This window comes from Eptatretus burgeri, chromosome 16 (assembly GCF_056783735.1).
Source record: "Eptatretus burgeri isolate ZD-2024b chromosome 16, Ebu_testis_v1, whole genome shotgun sequence".
Classification (NCBI taxonomy): Eukaryota; Metazoa; Chordata; class Myxini; order Myxiniformes; family Myxinidae; genus Eptatretus; species Eptatretus burgeri.
Window position 1 is genome coordinate 4143229 of NC_140976.1, and position 18131 is coordinate 4161359.

The 18131-nt window shown below is 45.2% G+C and overlaps 1 protein-coding gene across 3 annotated transcripts in view; it reads right to left on the reverse strand.

The window, feature by feature from the left end:
- Positions 1 to 3389: 3389 nt before the first annotated feature.
- Positions 3390 to 18131, reverse strand: part of PDXK (pyridoxal kinase) — a 66960-nt gene continuing 52218 nt past the window's right edge. For 2 of the 3 annotated variants that reach the window (XM_085859978.1, XM_085859976.1), the window contains 12 exons: positions 17780 to 17834; positions 17427 to 17516; positions 10919 to 11023; positions 10638 to 10721; positions 10477 to 10523; positions 10074 to 10159; positions 9807 to 9852; positions 9404 to 9515; positions 9091 to 9215; positions 8839 to 8905; positions 6858 to 6965; positions 3390 to 5080 (listed from right to left, as the gene is read on the reverse strand). In XM_085859978.1, coding sequence (XP_085716104.1) covers positions 5079 to 5080; positions 6858 to 6965; positions 8839 to 8905; positions 9091 to 9215; positions 9404 to 9515; positions 9807 to 9852; positions 10074 to 10159; positions 10477 to 10523; positions 10638 to 10721; positions 10919 to 11023; positions 17427 to 17516; positions 17780 to 17834 — 927 coding nt within the window. In that variant the 3' untranslated portion in view covers positions 3390 to 5078. The remainder of the gene's footprint in view (positions 5081 to 6857; positions 6966 to 8838; positions 8906 to 9090; positions 9216 to 9403; positions 9516 to 9806; positions 9853 to 10073; positions 10160 to 10476; positions 10524 to 10637; positions 10722 to 10918; positions 11024 to 17426; positions 17517 to 17779; positions 17835 to 18131) is intronic. The other variant, XM_085859977.1, reaches the window with a different exon arrangement.

An 18131-nucleotide genomic window follows, 5' to 3' on the forward strand; every position in this document is an offset into this window, starting at 1 on the left:
ACTCAGCCCTGTCACCCTTCCGAGATCGGCGAAGTGAGTACCAGTGTACTGGGCCCGGTGTATGCCCCGGTTAGAATAGGTGTACCATATCCCTTTGTTGTAAGAGGCGACCAGGGTTGCGTCAGGAAGGGCATCCGGCGTAAAACCTGTGCCAAATCATTATGCGGATGATCTGCTGTGACGACCCCTAACGGGAGCAGCCGAAAGAAGAAATATATATATATATATATATATATATATATATATATATATATATATATATATATATATATATATATATATATATATATATATATATATATATATATATATATATATATATATATATATATATATATATATATATATATATATATATATATATATATATATATATATATATATATATATATATATATATATATATATATATATATATATATATATATATATATATATATATATATATATATATATATATTGTGGAATAACCACCAGTCTTTCACATTGCTGTTGGGTGACTTTATGCCGCTCCTGGCGCAAAAATTCAAGCAGCTCGGCTTTGTTTGATGGCTTGTGACCATCCATCTTCCTCTTGATCACATTCCAGAGGTTTTCGATCACAATCGGGCAGATATACACACACACACACACACACCTCTGGAAAAAAATAAGACGACTCCAAAAAAAATTTAAATCAGCATCTCTGCATGTATGGCAGCCATTCCATTCGAGTGTCTGTTGAATTCCAACACAGGTACTCCTCATTCTACTTAGTGAGGTAGTGATTAGGTGATCACCTGAACCAAATCTTATTTAACAAGGAAAAGTATAAAAACCACTGCTGTGGTCATCACTATCCTCTTGCAATAGGACCAGCTGGATGGCAAAAAGTGCTAGTAGTACCTCAAATGTAATTGGAATAAAAAAAAATAACTATTGACCATGCCAAAAGAGTTGAAAAGAAAAGTTTTGAGTGAGGAAAAGAAGGGTTCAATTCTGGCTTTACTGGCAGAGGGATACAGTGAGCGTCACGTTGCTGCCATCCTTAAAATTTCAAAGATGCCGGTTCATAAGAACAAGGTCAAGCAGCAGACATTGGGGACAACAAAGCTCCAGACTGGCAGAAGGTGAAAACGACTTTCCACTGACCGGGATGACCGCCAACTCATTCGAATATGACAACATCCGTAAGATGACATCAAGTGACCTACAAAAAGAATGGCAAACGGCAGCTGAGGTGAAGTGCATGGCGAGGATGGTTCGAAACAGGCTCCTCGGGGCAGGGCTGAAGTCGTGCAATGCGAGAAAAAAGCCCTTCATCAATGAGAAGCAAAGAAGAGCCAAGCTGAGGTTTGCAAAAGACCATAAGGATTGGACCGTAGAGGACTGGAGTAAGATCATCTTCTCTGATGAGTCCAATTTTCAGCTTTGCCCAACACCTGGTCGTCTAATGGTTAGACGGAGACCTAGAGAGGCCTACAAACCACAGTGTCTCACACCCACTGTGAAATTTGGTGGAGGATCGATGATGATCTGGGGGTGCTTCAGCAAGGCGAGAATCGGGCAGATTTGTCTTTGTGAACGACTCATGAATCAAGCCACATACAAGGTTGTCCTGGAAGAACACTTGCTTCCTTCTGCTCTGACAATGTTCCCCAACTCTGAGGATTGGTTTTTCCAGCAGGACAATGCTCCATGCCACACAGCCAGGTCAATCAAGGTGTGGATGGAGGACCATCAGATCAAGACCCTGTCATGGCCAGCCCAATCTCCAGACCTGAACCCCAATGAAAACCTCTGGAATGTGATCAAGAGGAAGATGGATGGTCACAAGCCATCAAACAAAGCCGAGCTGCTTGAATTTTTGTGCCAGGAGTGGCATAAAGTCACTCAACAGCAATGTGAAAGACTGGTGGAGAGCATGCCAAGACGCATGAAAGCTGTGATTGAAAATCAGGGTTATTCCACAAAATATTGATTTCTGAACTCTTGCTAAGTTAAAACATTAGTATTGTGTTGTTTAAAAATGAATATGAACTTGTTTTGTTTGTATTATTTGAGGTCTGAAAACACTGAATCTTTGTTATTTTGACCAGTTGTCATTTTCTGCAAATAAATGCTCCAAATGACAATATTTTTATTTGGAATTTGGGAGAAATGTTGTCAGTGGTTTATAGAATAAAACAAAAATGTTCATTTTACTCAAACACATACCTATAAATAGTAAAACCAGAAAAAAAACTCATAATTTTGCAGTGGTCTCTCAATTTTATCCAGAGCTGTAGATATACATACATACATATATCGGGCGTAGTGGTGTGCGCCTGTAATCCGGCTACTCGGAGGATTGCTTGAGGACGGGGGCTCTGCGCTGGGCCGCCCAGAATCATGGCGAAACCCAATCCCTATCCCTGTGTCGTAAGAGGCGACCAGGGTTGCGTCAGGAAGGGCATCCGGTGTAAAACCTGTGCCAAATCAGTATGCGGATCATAACGGATGATCCGCTGTAGCGACCCCTAACGGGAGCAGCCGAAAGAAGATATATATATACATACACACACACACACACACACACACACACACCCCCTATCGCTCAATGGTGAAGAATCATTGAATGTTTTTTTTTTTCTTTTTTAAAATTTTGAAAATGAAAAAGGATGTTGGGATGTTCTTCAGAAAAGTATGTACACAAGGTCTGGATGGTAACAATATATGATAACTAGCGATACCTGTGCACATGCACAGGATAGCAGTACAACATAACTGGTCTCAGACGACAGACCATACACAGGGAATGACAAAAATACGCATTGTGCAAAATGCAAGTGGTACTATGGAACGCCAAGACTTCCCAAACATTGTCGGCATGTCCGCGAAGTGCCACAGCAATTTCATAGGGATCGTGTGACGGCGAGCCGAGATTTTAGTGTGCAAGCTTGGTATTATACTAGAGATGTGGAACTATCCTTACATCTTTCTTTGAATAAGGGTTGTCCCTAGAAATCCCATCCCCATTTGATTTTGTCTTCCCTTGCTGGACCCAGCGTATTATAATTTGTGGTTATATTTAGGTTTTGTGCTTGCATGCTAATAATGATTACAAGGTGGTGTTAATTCTTCAATTCAGTAGTGCAATTAAATCAGTCGAGCAGTTCAAAGAACCTATATCCACTCGATCCAATTGGCCATCGATGTCTGAGTTAATGCCAAGAGCTCCATCTTCAGGCTGATGGAAAATGGCAGCCACATGTGCAAGACAAGGATATTAGGAAACATAATTGCACCATCACATGACAGACGTTAAGAAACTCCACATATCACAGTCGATGAGATTCAAACCTGGAATCCTGGTATCATGAGCTGTGCACTCAGACGAGAGAAAAAAAACAAAACAACCAGGCCACAAGTTGGATGTTTGTAATCGCTCATGTGACGAAGCACTGCGGACAATCAACTTTATTAGGTATTTGGCAGATGACTCATGTCATAAACACTCCAGTTTGCGATTATACAGAAAGGAGTCACGTAATACAGTGGCACGCCACCAAGAAAGATACTAACCGAGAGGCGATGCAACAAGTCTGGGTATGCTGGTTAATCACAACGCAGTCTGGGACCATTACGAACACCAGTTACATGGGACGTGTAAACAGGCTCACCGTACACAGGTGGTCACAGCGAGGAAGCATAACCGTGCAATGGGCAAGGATGTAAAAAGCATCGGGTGAGCACAAGGTCCCTGGTCAACTCCAACCGCAACTATAAAATTACCAGGGAGAGAAGGAAACAATTTAGGTAGGCCCACATATGCCTCAAACGACCAAAACAGGATCAATCACATTTTCCATGAGAGTGCAAGAGACCCTCGAAAGGCCTAGTTAAAAATAACATGATCTCTTGGTTGGGTCCTTCGAGGCTTTGCAGTTTCAGATCCAGCTTGACAGATCGTGGAGGCCACCTGGCAGGACACTGCCATGGTCTCAAACTGTGCGGGCAACTTCTGGTGGAGGGGACAGAGACCTGGCTGTCATTTTTAAACAATTACGAGTTATGGTGACACAATAACATCAAAAGCCAATTTGGTACAAAGCAGGAAACACTACCATTAACACAAAGTGCACACGAATCAGAAAGTGGAAAAGACAAATCTTTGTGAACATCAGAAATGAATCGACATTTCTTCAAAACAAATAAATAAATAACACTCCAAGTGAAAATCCATGTGATCAACTGGCCAGTTGTTCAAGATAAGAGCAGCAGCTGGTTGTTAAAAGGCAGTGTAGGTCAACCAGATCTGCCATATTAGACCAAATCACACAGACGATGTTGACATGTTTTCCGAGTAATCGGCGGAATAAAGTGGTGAACAGGAGACATTTCTTAAGCTTTTTGGACATGTTCAGTGCCCAGCACTGACCGTACGTACAATGATGCCGATGGAAAGATCAAGACAAACCGATGAGACCCAACTAGTCCAACTCCAAAACAAGAACAATTAAATAACAAAAAAAAAAAAAATCATCGATGAGCAATTATCTGGAGATAGAGTAAATGTGAAAAGATCCCAGCACTAATTCCCACACAGACAGGCCAGCCGTCCAGGCCGAGTGAACAGGAGAGAACATGACGCCACTCGACAAGCACAAGTGGACACCGCCAGAGACACCCAATCATAATACTTCGCTTTAATGACCACAATATACCAGAAAATACAGATGGCCAGCATTTTCACCACAATTACATTTAAAATAGATTTTACTTTATTTATTTCTCATTTCCACAGAATCACAAATAAATAACCCTATATACATCCATAACCTCAGATTACCCAAGCAACCCCAACCCCTTCCTTATCCAGGTCGGGAGGGTGCACAGACAGCATTGAGCCACCTGTGGGCTTTCTGGGATTCAAAACTATGAAATCGTGACAGGATTCCTGACCAACTTGTCCCAAGATTCTACGTCAGTTGATACGGACACGAGCTACGTTGCACAGGACGAGACGCTCCACTGGACAAAGACCTTACGGCCAACACCGCGCTAGAGTACGACGCGAGTGGACAAGGACGACGGTTGAAGAAACATTCGGAGTTGAGCTCTGTGGGTTGATGAGATGGGGTGGGGGGGGAGGGAAGTAGTCAGTTGGTCAGGCAGGTAAACTCAGGAAAAGAAGAATGCACAAATACAACAAAATATAATTCGAAGATTTAAAAAAAAAAAAAAAAACGATTTTCCAGGAATTCCCAAAAGTTTGTGTAGTGGAGTGGGTTTGGAACTCGTGTGCTGCTGAGATATTCAAACTTATTCTTATTTAACAGCCACAATTATTCCCACGTTCCTGTGGGGTTAGCCAGGGGAAGTTTGGTTCAAGTCTTTCACGAACCGACTGGCCAGGTCCGATGCTCGACTTGGGTCAGGGCAGGAATTTGGAATTTGTTCATGGGGCCGCTGACAGCTCGACTACTCTTCGCGAAGGACACTGTGGGATCCAACATCCATCAACTAATGCCGGCAGACGGAATGCCGAGTGTAAAGTTACCAGAGGTAGAGCACACACATCGATGAATCATCCTGCCCATGAAACACTGGGATGACAGTTTATAGCAGAGTCGGGATTCAAACTCAGGCTTGACAGCTGAGAGGTGAGCGTGCATAACTCTCGGCCACCCGGTCAGCCTTTGCCGAGATATTCCAACAACAGATCGCAATAAAATGATTCCTGATATTTCAGTCAGGTCCTGATATTCAGAAATATCAGAATTCCTGATATTTCAGTCAGGTCAGGTTCGATCTGTGACCTGCTACAGGTACCATGTAAACCTGAACTAACCTGTTCCATGGTCGGGTTGTCGGCGACTAAACAGTCTCCCCCACCAGGTTTTCTGGTGAGGAGGGTGTTTGGATATGGACACCCAGCAGGATTAAAAACAAAACCTGTCAAAGGGCGGAGGAGCTCCTTGTGAGCCAACGGCCATCCATATCTAGTGCCCAACTGTGTCTGCGGACGTCCTCCTGCAGTTGGGTTACTTCTTATTAGGAGGTTGGTGGCAGGATTTGCACTCCGGCCACCGTAAAACCCTTCATTCCACAAAACGCAAAAAAAAATCTGAAAACCCACTCCGTGGGAGTCCCTCCTGTGCAGCTTCCCTTCGCAGGGCAGCTCACCGGATGACGGGATTGGGGCAAAGCCTTCGGCAAAGCTTGTTTTCCTGACGCTGATCCTGCTCATCAGATTCTCTCAGCGAGGGAGTCTCATGAGTGGAGGAGGCCAGTGGGCCGACCACGTGCCTCATGGTTGCAACAGGTTGACCATCATCTCAAGGAGATGGGGATGGGCCTGGCATCTGCCTGGGGGGATGGCCAGACAGAGGCCCCTGGAGTACCGGCGGAAAGTGGACGCAGTGACGCGCTGTTCTGGCACATGCTCCCATACCTGACCTGACATTCTACAGAGAAATGTATATTGAGGCTTGAAGAGGTCATCAATTACAAAAACTTCATCCTGCTGGTTACATCACGACCATGGCACAGTTTTGTTTCCAATTCTAATGCGATCTTTAACGTCCTCCGGCAGAAAACGCTGGACGGCAAAAACCAGCTTGAGGTCCCGCGTGATCGACAGTGAACTTTGATGCAACGCTCCATTTGGAGGTCAAATTCAGGGGTCAAACTGAGACCAGACAGCTCAAATGCGTGTGCGCTACCTTCACATCATCCTGTCAGATGTTTTAAGATCCGTGCTCTGGCCGAATGACATGGTGCTCGAGCATTTCAGATTCAATCCTCGGCCGTAGTGAAATCTATCTCTCAGCACCTCAGTTCATATTGATAATTTGTGTGTGCCGTCAGCATGATGGTGTGAGTGTGCGGAGTACACAGAGAGCTGGCATGAAGTGTCACTTGTGGATCCTCGATGTCCTTCTTGCTTTGGATCATCCTGAGCTCCAGCTCTGCAGAGTTCGGCTTTTCGTGACCTGCCAGCTCTGGTAAAGAGTAAGGGTAGGGGCAGTAAATCAAACCACGATTCGCAATTTGGTGTCCGTTTGTCTGACCACAATACATGAGGTCGTTACTTATCCAAACCCGAACTTACCAGAAGGACTAGGGGTCACACGACAGAGGCTGCGTGACTTAATTTGCTGCCCCCGACCCCGCAAAAGGTTTTTTCAATCATTAAAGTAGTAACAACAAAATTGACGATAATAGCACAATATCAACAATAATAATAATAATAACAATCATAATAGATTGCTATCATAATCTCTATCGGAGATAGAGAAGGATTGCTTAATTAAACCGCAGAGCGAAACTTTCATCCAATCCATGATAAATACAAGTCTGGAGACGGTAATGGTTCACGAGCGGTATTTGACGATGTAGATTGTTTCAGAAGTCAAGGATGAGACAATGTGATAATTTTTGACCAAGTTATAAAAATGATCAATATGATGTGGTACGAGTGACAGGTTATTAGCTGCAAAATGTCGAAAACCCGGTTTCGTTCAACAACTTTCAAAATTTGACCTTTGCATAACCTTTAAAGGTCACGGAACAATGTTGTGGACATTAAAATAAGGAAACAGGATACGACGTGCTATAGCTTATTTATCGAAGGTCGAAAACCCGGTTCGATTCCCACAACTTTGAAAATTTGACCTTTGTGAACTTTAAAGGTCAAAGGTCAAGGATTTCAAAATTTGACCTTGGCATAACCTTTAAAGGTCACAAAACAACATTGTGGACATTAAAATAAGGAAACAGGATACATGCTATAGCTTATTGGAGTTAGTTCGTCGAAGAAGGTTGAAAACCCGGTTAGATTCCCACAACTTTGATAATTTGACCTTTGTGAACTTTAAAGGTCAAAGGTCAAGGATTATAACCTATGGTGCAAAACTTCCTCTGGAACATTCCAGGAACAATATAACGTCATGTAGGCTATAGGGCATTTCACACTCCTCGGATTATCCATACTTTGATGAAATCAGCGTAAATACAAACTTGAAGGGGGCGCAACGGGCAAGGTGTTCGAGATAGAGCAAAATGGTTAAGGCTTTAGGTGGGGAATGACCTCAATATTATGCATAAAAAATATTGTCATCCTTGCTCTCAAACTTTGGGCGGTCGTATGATTTTTATGTCAAAATTCGTAATTTTCTAAGTTCGTGACCTTGTGACCTTGACACGAAAATGAGGAAGAAGAAGAAAAAAAAAATAATAATAATAATAAAAAAAAACGAGCTCCGTTGGGCTATGCAGGTGCCATTGGGCTAACCAAATACCGAAACCCCTGTCAGATTTGACAAACCGCCCAAGGAGAAGATGTAAATTAAAATCGGCTACCCCCTAAAAACGTATGCTTTTTGGGCGTGGCTCCGCCCATAATGGGCGCACCACGCCCATTCTCAGGAAAACACAACTAGATCATAATATAATCCTCCCACCAAAATTTTATCAGGATCGGATCAAAACCCACGGAGCTATGCTCGGGACAAACAGACAGACAGACAGACACCAATAACGAATATAGTGGTCACTTACTGACTTGTGGATCAATTGTACAGCCTGTTCAGGCTCATTGTACACACTTCGTCCACAAGATGAAGATTCTCTAAACTTACAACCTTGTGACCACAGGGACCAATCAAATAATTCAGGAGAGCATCCAGACCGCAAAAACCCATTGGTGATTAAAGTATATTTAAAATATGGTTTTTAAAGCCAATGATTTCAGCTTATAAGCAATATCGTTTGACATCATGCTCTATATTAATCCATCAAAATACCATGTGTGCAAGTCTCGCCAGCCTGATCGTCTCCCCAAAGGACAGGAATCATCAGGGTGCATCGGCTTACCGCGAGCGCAGTGAAATGTGCGGTGTAGGACGTGCTGGATCGCAGAAACCGCCTTTTCACACGCCAACTGAAGGATGGGACAGGGAAGGAATGTGCACCACCAAGTCATTCTGAGATTTAATTAACTGCACAAACCACGAAGACAGTTGTGGTCTAACCACTCAAAAGAAAGTCTTTTAATTTCCACGTAAAATTTCAGGGGGAGAAATATGCAAAACAATACAAACAAAAAAAAAGCTTTGAAATGGTCACCTTGAAATCGTGTGGATGGCGATGCAGCCAGGCAAGCAACATGGCGGCAAAAAGGTCGCCGGTGCCCACAAACACGGCGGAGATCCGTGGCATCTCCATGCGGATACGCTCACGTCGCCGACCCGCTGCACACACGAGCGCACACACACACACACACACACACACACACACACACACACACACCACTTTTACAGGCCATTCACTCCAACGGGTGTGGTAATGACCTGCAGCGTGTATACTTTATGCTTTAACGCAATCTACTTATTACATGCAAGTGTGGTCATCAATCGAGAATATAATTAAAGAGACCCACGCTGGTTACGGCTGCCAAAGACCACCAGGCGATCGTTCTTTCTTGCACCATCCACATCGGCACTCGTGATCAGCACTGTGTGTGGTCCACGTGCGTGCAAACACTCCATCACCTGCACAAATAATACATTCCGATTCAGGACATTTTGACTTTGGGTCGAGCTGGGGTCTGTGGCGACTTAGAGCAACAGTACCCGGCAAGGAGGGAACACCGAACCATTGGTGCTCTCCGAAAGGAGCTCGGATCTGGAGACAATTTATTTTGATTAGACCCCGAGCTAAATTTACCTTTGAGTAATGCTAGCGATCAGTCCAAGTTCTCAAAGCTCATTTATTTGGATAATGATCCAAGTATACACGACTTCATTGTTTTCAGGACACAACGGCAGGCACCAAGTACTCACCTCGATAGCCTCACTCTGAGTGGAAAATGTACGTCCTGTCAAAAGCCTGCCAGGTGACAGCAAAACGAAAAAAAAAAAAATTAAAACTACAACATCTACTTAACGTGCAACAGAAGCAGGTGAGAAGTGGTCATGAGAAAACCAGGGAAGAAGCGTCCAGACAAAACCAGGACGGTGAAGGAACGCGGATGGGAGGGCGAGAGCATTGTAGTCGCATTAAAAGTAACATGGAGGGGGAGGAATGATGACCATCATGGTGGGACGCACTCAGCCTCAAACTGGTTGGGCGTTATAACATCTGCCATCGGGAGCACGAGGTCACGATACACAGGCAGCAGGTCCTCAGGAACGTACTGAGTGTACACACCAACAGATTCACAGGTAATGATGCAATGTTTCTCAGAACAACACCTTGGTCACAAACTTAGAAAAACTCTCCAAGTCACTGTTACAAATGCAATGGGTAAAGTGGCTAGCAAGTCAAATAATGCATCAAACATTAAAGATTTAGAGCATGGAAGGCCTAAACATCAAATAAATTTATCAAAAGAACATGTCATCTCTACACCCGGTTTACACGGAGGAGATTCACCATCTGACACACGAATCATAATGCTGGGACGAGGCAAATGTGAAAACATTTTCCAGTTTCATCGCTAATGGAACCTACCATGGAGCCTTTACCATCCCAGGTATCACCCAGCACTGGATCACAAACTGCAGGGAGAAAGTGGGGTGGGGAAATCAAACTAGCTCCAAAGCAAGCTCAAGTATAACTAGTGATGAGTGGATGACAGTACGACCTCAAAAGTGCATGAAATTCAAGCTTACCGTAGACCATTTGGGGGTTTCCTTGCTTTAGATCCTTTATAATGCCGACTAACCGCTCGAGGAAGGAGCGATCTGCAGTATAGCCTAACGATAAAATATACAAATGTAATCCTCCATTTCATTAAAATATCCCAGAGTTCATTGCAACTCATTTCTGAGTGTCAATGTACTATTATATTATCCCTAGATTCAATAAAACAAATAAATTAATATTTTTTAAACCCCAACCACCAAGAACTGGAAATGAGAGTCACATGACCTTAGGTGAACACACGACGTACCAGTGAGGACATAATCATAGTCGGTGATGCCGTTGAGACGAAGGCCTTCGTACAGCTCGCACAGCTCATCAGATTTCAGCACATGACCGCGCCAGTGTTTGTAACCTGCATGACACGAGAGTCCCGTAGAGGGAAGTTTGCTCGAAAATGTATTGAAGCATAGAGGTCACAAAGCATGAGGTCGGCAATGAAGACCGAGTTTGGAGATCTCGGTTTCCTCTCCTTGCGCCATTGGCTCTCTCTGCTTTCCACTCCTCCAGCAGATCAGAGCCAAAGTTTTGCACATTCACCCACCAAACAACCAATTCCAGCCAGACCCTTCCAAACAATCTGGCCTTGTACACCTGTCAATGGAACCACCGACCAGTTTTCTCTCCAATTTCACTTTCAAGGTGAGAATGTCCACAAACACATTATGGAAAGGTCATACGCCTGTCCAAGTGAGATTTTCACTCCCAATTGGTTTTGTTTATTCATCACTCTCCCTGTCCATCTCTATCTGTGGCTGTCTGTCTGTCCACGATCCACTTGCCTGTTGCATGTTAAGCTCCTCCATTCGCCTCAAAGGATGTAAACAAAGAGTAACTACTTTGGTCTGACGCTCGACAAATTCATTAGCACTAGCTGAAACCCCGTCACAGACGGATTCCGTTCATTCAACCACCCTCACCCACACTCGAGGGACATGGACTGGACAGGGTGTGCTTGCCCCCGCCTACTCATCCCACGCCCCTGCCCCATTCAATCAGCTTACCCCCGCCCAAAAATGTAATGACCCCAGCCCCGCCTCTTCACTCCCCACCCCCCCGTCTTTTGATTCCCCGCCCCATTTCCCCGTCTCCCACTTTCAATTTGCTTACCTTGCCCCCCACCTCTTCACTCCCTGCCCCCGCCTCTTCACTCCTCGCCCCCATTTCAACGAAAAGTGTTTATTCTGCTTCAGAGTTGAAGTTTGACTATTGCCACTATGCGCGATGCACTCTTACAGGTACGAAGTTTCTTTCGGTCCAGGTCACAGTACCGAGAAAAACGTGACACGACCGCTAGGAGGAGCACAAAATTGGTCCTTCAGTATTAATATAGAGACAGAAGATAGAAGATAAAGTAGACGCCGGTTATAAAATCCAGCCGCTGATTGTGACCAAAATGAGTTGGAACGGAATTTTACAGAGAAATCCGCCGTTTAATAAATCCACCTGCTTGGCACGTGCGCGGTCTCAACCTAAGCTTGATGTAGTAAGCGCTGCCGCAGAGCGAAAAAAAAAAACAACAGCAAATGGTGACGGACTTTGAATCCTGCCGCCGCTCGAATCTCTCCGACCCCGAATCCCAATAGCCAAGGGAAGAAAGCGACGACGAACCCGAGCCGATGCCAACAGCGGCAGAGATGCGGACGGCACTCGCCAAATTGGACAGGGGACTGCAGCTCTCAGGTTTTGCCCATCCCGATTTCCACCACATGACGGATTCAATAAAGGAACATTTGCGCAAAACCTTCCCTCCCAAGCAAGCGACCTTGGAGAGATTCATTTGAACAATCCCCTTGTCACCGTTTGATAAATCAATGTTTTTGTAGCAAAAGCAGTGTTTAACGACATTCGCTTTTTGTCTTATCTATCCAGTAGGTGGCTGAAAATAGGTTCTCCGCTTAATAAATCCAGCCGGTTAATAAATCCAAACGGCGTGGTCCCATGGTGGATTTATAAAGCGGCGACTACTGTACAATGTTTCTTGTTACATTTTTTGTGTCAAATTCACATTCTGAGGTAGTCACCACGTGCAGAAGAGGATTTTACATTGCAGACGCTATTTTCAAGGAGTGGAATTGGTAATTACACCTCTAAGCAGTAATTTTGACGGACGGAATGGAGTCAGCGAATAACCGATGATGTCATGACGTCCTGACACCTCTCAGCGGTGACGTCACACGTCGCCATGTAAACGAATGTAAAACGAAAAGTGTTTATTCTGCTTCAGAGTTGAAGTTTGACAATTGCCACTATGTGCGATGCACTCTTACAGGTACGAAGTTTTTCAGTCCAGGTCACAGTACCGAGAAAAACGTGACGCGACCGCCAGGAGGAGCACAAAATTGGTCTTTCAGTATTAATATATAGATGTTACAGATGAAACACAAAGATTTTACACATTTCTTAATTACCAACTCTAAATGTCAAACATATAGCCGGTACCATTCAAGAGGAAAGTGAAGGTTCAATCAATGTCAGAAAATTATGTTTGTGGGATAGATGAAGGAATTTCATAGGAAAGATTGGATCATATGGAGTTGCTTGGCCCATTGACGTGGAGGAGACATCTCGATGTAAACCAAGTCGGGAGATTGAGCTTGTGTTACTAGTCACCACAAGGTGGGGTGGTGCGGTGTTAAACTAGATAGGGATTAAGGATAATTCTCCCCAATATGTAATTGCCCCCCGTGACCTTGTTCAACGTCTTTGCATTTACAAGCAAGCAATAGGATCACGTCCCTCAAAACAACTACAACCAAGCTGCATGTCCAAGCAGGCGAGAAACACCGCCTTACAGGTTTTCGTGCGAACAAGTCATACTCCCGGAGTGGATGATTGATAAACGTGACGTCGAAGGGAGATGAGAAGCGAACGCACGAGGGGAGTTTGAGGAGACGGACGCGATCAGAGAGAGAGAACGGTGTGCGTCTGAAAAAAGAATGGGGAGGCAAGTCGTTGTAGGAGGAGAGAGACACAGTCGGAGACGAAGGCTCGAAGCGGGACAGAAGCGAGAGAGGCAGGATCGACAGTCGAAAGAGCAGGGCATTATGGCTGGCTTTCCTTCGACGCATGAAGAAGACCGCACGATTATGTTCGTGCTGAGGTGAGTTTGCCCACGTGGGACCAGCACCAAAGCCTATTGTCAAGCCATCGGGGGAAAGACACTATGACATTCTGCAAAGCAGAAGATCGACATCGGTGAGGACAATCAACGAAGAGGCTGCACAGTGGTTGGTAAGCCCTGGGGTTGAATACTGCCTCAAGAATTACCTCACGCATGTTCCCTGCCCGGAGAGCGGATCGGCGCCATTTTGGGCACATCCTCCCACACAGTGCGGAAGCAGTTTGGGTACCTTCAAGCGACTGAGACTATCTCCTGGACCTGAACTGCCGAAATAAAGGAGGAATTATTCTTTGCATTTGGTCTGTGTGGAGGCATCTCAAAATTAGATTTAGGTTCCCTCTCATCTCGATTCATTTTCGTTACAATTGTTGATTTTTCTGGTTATTAAATCATTATTCAAGTTGCTCCTGTCCATTTATCTGTTGTGGGTTCGAGAGTAAACCCCTGTGCTGTGCGGCCGTCCTGGCGAAGGGCCTCACTGTTTCGTTCCCGCGTGCGCCATAATCTCCGAGAAGCTCGGCTGTAAGCCTCCAAGAGAGAACTGTTTGGCCATCCGTCCAGGTAGGGGAAGACCCACTGGACAAGACAATACTGGCGATCCAGTATATTATCCGTAGCACGTAGGTACACTTCTCCATTGTGATATCAAGGAAAAATGCCAACATCACAGTTCCACTTAAGAGCAATGTTTAACATTTCAAAGTCTATTCCTATTGAGCGAACCATCAAAATAGATGGGCCCTGTCACTCCCTGTTTGGAGGAGGTACACCAATAGGAGGGTCCTGTCACTCTTTGTTTGGAGGAGGTACACCAAATGGAACATGAAACAAAACATCAGACAGTTCTCTGCATCGTGAGTGAAACCAGTTTATATGCTTTTGTCAATCGTTTTATTTATAATAAATGTGCAAAATCAGGACATTTCACCTGCAACACCCTGTAAACACAAAGTACCTCATTGTCATTACAACCTGTTCATTTTAAGGCCAATGTGTGATCTATCATATTACTCACCTCATTGTCACCTCATTCCATGCTCACCACCTAAAACTGTTTTTGACCTCACAAACTTAATAATCTAACCCTTACTGATCCCAAGGAACACTTCAGGTAAACACCAAAGAAAAAAATTAATAAATTTCCAACCAAGAATAACGACGAAAACGCAATTTCGAAAGTGAACAAACATATTGTTACGAATCTGAACCCATTGCACACAACAGCCAGGGTCCCAATAGAACAGTTATATCGATAAGTCTGTGTTTGTAGTTAGGCCCCCTACCTGTGTCCAACGGGAATTACGTGTGTGCGCTGCGGAGATTCGTTTACAACACGCCTTCACCTCGCTTCCTCACACCGACGTCATTGTCTACGTGCGTTCGACCACGTACGTGGGGCGGAGATTGCTCGGCCACCAGAGCTCCGACTCCGCCCCAGAGAGATGGAATGTTCCCCGCGACCAATGGGAGGTGTGAGACGTCTCAGACACCGACGTTCCCATGAACCCCGGACCAATTGGAGGTGTAAGACACCTCAGACACCGACGTTCCCACAAACCCCGGAACAATGGGAGGCGAGACGTCTCAGACGGTGATCCTTCCCACGACACCCCCGCCCACAGGAGAAATGCAATATAAGGAACGCCAGGGCCTTGGAAAGAGTGTCAGGGTTGGGTGATCGGGTTGGAGGTGTCGGAGATAGACTCGTCTGGTCTGGTCGGCTTGGCAGCGATCGGGTTTGAGGTGCCGGAGATCGACTCGTCTGGTCTGCTCGGCTCAGCAGTGCTCGGGTCGTCTAGTCTCGTCCATCTGGCGTCCGACGTTTTTCCTCCGTCCCTGGTGCTTGGAGTGGCATCGTTGCTGCGGGTTCGAGTCCCAAAGAGCCAGATCGTCGAAGACCACACGAGGTGGACAGGTCCAAGCGCAGGCTCTGGTCTCTAGCTCACCTGTCCTCGAGTTGGAGGCCTTCAATAAAGACCATTGGGGTGTGTGTGTGTGTGTGTGTGTGTGTGTGTGTGTGTGTGTGTGTGTGTGTGTGTGTGTGTGTGTGTGTGTGTGTGTGTGTGTGTGTGTGTGTGTGTGTGTGTAGCAACTGTTAATTGCCTTGTACATTATTTGCACTTCATTCTTATTATTCAGATAACTCTGCTTATTATGTGCTCCCCTCCTTCCCCACCTATTATAAATAAACCCATGTATTAAATATATCAGTTCGTTTTGTGTTTTTTATTGGTTTAACATGGTGCGTGTTGGAGAATTAGCCAGGCTGTTGCTGCTGTAAAAGGACATTTGGACCGACGGATCTCGGTCATCATCCGCTCGGATCGCACATGGTTCGAACACGCTAGCGGCTCGTTCCGTATGAGGGCCGTCGAGGGTGAATTTCCCCGGTAGTTTGGACGACGTGGGTATTTAGGTAAATTGAAATTGGCAATCGACCCGTCCCCACGTGGTCGACCTAATGGCGAACTTCAGTCCGATAAGGGACCCGTCGGCTCTGGAGTTATCCGGGGTGATGACCTATACATTCCGGGTGATCGGTGGAGCAGACTCTACTGCTCCATCTGGCGGTCGCGCTCGCAGCCGATACCTGGCCCCGCAACATTACCGTGTTACAATGCTTTAATGCCTACAATACCCCTACATTTCAAATAGCTCCTGTACAAACACCAACACAACCTGATAACTCAAAGACAAAGTGTTTTTAAAACTGCCGTTTGTTGCATCACAATTAAATTGCCTGGTTAGCATTCCCATCTGAACCAATGGTTCATGATGCCCAAAACCTGGGTTCAAATCCCGTCAACTATAGTCCATTGCCAACTAATGTCCTTGCGATTCACATTGATGCACGCCAATGTCTACAGTCTCTGTCCTACATACGAAGTACATGATTGCAGAAGGCATAATTGTGGATGTGCCATCGATGCAGTGCCCCCTGTAGGTTAGGGCAGGAATTTGTCATTTGTTCAGGGTGCTGGTGACAACTCAGCTGCTCTTCACGAAGGATACCGTGAGATCTTTAACATCCACGAACTAATACCGGGTTAATGGAGCAGCCGATTTAACGTCCATCCAAGCGATGTTGCGTACATCAATGCCTTGTCCTGCCTGTGATACACCAGAACGGCAATTTTCAGCAGGACCAAGATTTGAACTCAGGCGAGACAGCTCAGATGCTAGTGCGATTGTCCTGCATACAATTATATACAAGTTCCACTATGAGCCTTCTGGGGAAATCTAACCCTTCTGGACAACAAGGTCTTTTAGCAAAGGCAGTGCAGGGATAATAACCACTGCACATTCACAATCTCCTCAACTTGCTTCAAAATGTCTCAAAAATGTCCACCTGTCGTTGACAAGCAGGATGGAGATGCGATAAAGCGTGACAACATGGGCATGCGAATGACATTGCAAAGAATGCCGGCACTGAATCGCTCGATTAGCCATGGCCAGTACAGATGCAAGGAACACAGAAGAAAATTAATAAAATGCCCAATCGAACAGTCAAACACCAAACAGCATGCCAGAAGTTCCACATCCAAACTCCTAATCTATCCGTTCATGTGCCGCCAATGTCAGAAAAGAAAATGATGATGCAGAACAAAGCGTGAAATGCCATGAGATGAAGTACAAGGCTCTGTCGCTCCTTTTGCTCTCGTGTTAGCCGCGATGGTGGAATCTGGGACACGGCGTGCACTGCCAAGCACCGCACGGCAGTTCCCTGTGCGCACACTCAAACATAACAAAGGTCAATTTGGTTGCACACACACATACACGTTTGCTACCACTCCAGCTTCAAACCGCCCAATGTGAACACCGAGTATTGATTGACAAGTATGGCCTTTAGACTAGCGGCAATGGGCATCCTCCATCATGAACCGAGGAAAGGTAACCATCACGGTGAAAGGAAATCAACCCGGTCACGTGTGATAAGGATTACACATTAAGGATGACTGATGGACAACCTGCCCTCGAGCGTCGTACCTGTGTGATTAGAGAACTGCACAGAGTTGATTGTGTCCACTTCAAACCCCATCACCTGCAAACAATAAGGAAACTGTCAGTGCCTGAACGAGGACAAGGAAACAATGCGAGAGGTCGACAGAAAATGTTGGGCATGCTGTCAAACTCAGGCACTTCAAATCCTTCGTTCATAAAATCGCTTTGCAATCGTAATTGTCAATGTGAGGAGTGGTTTGCTTCTCAGACAAATTCCACTTTGTGTACACAGAATAAAACCAGAAAACTCTGTCTCTGTCTATCTACAGCTGAAGGACAGGGTTAAAAGGCACACTGACCGACAATGGCAAATGAAGGGCAAGTGGATGGGAGGAGT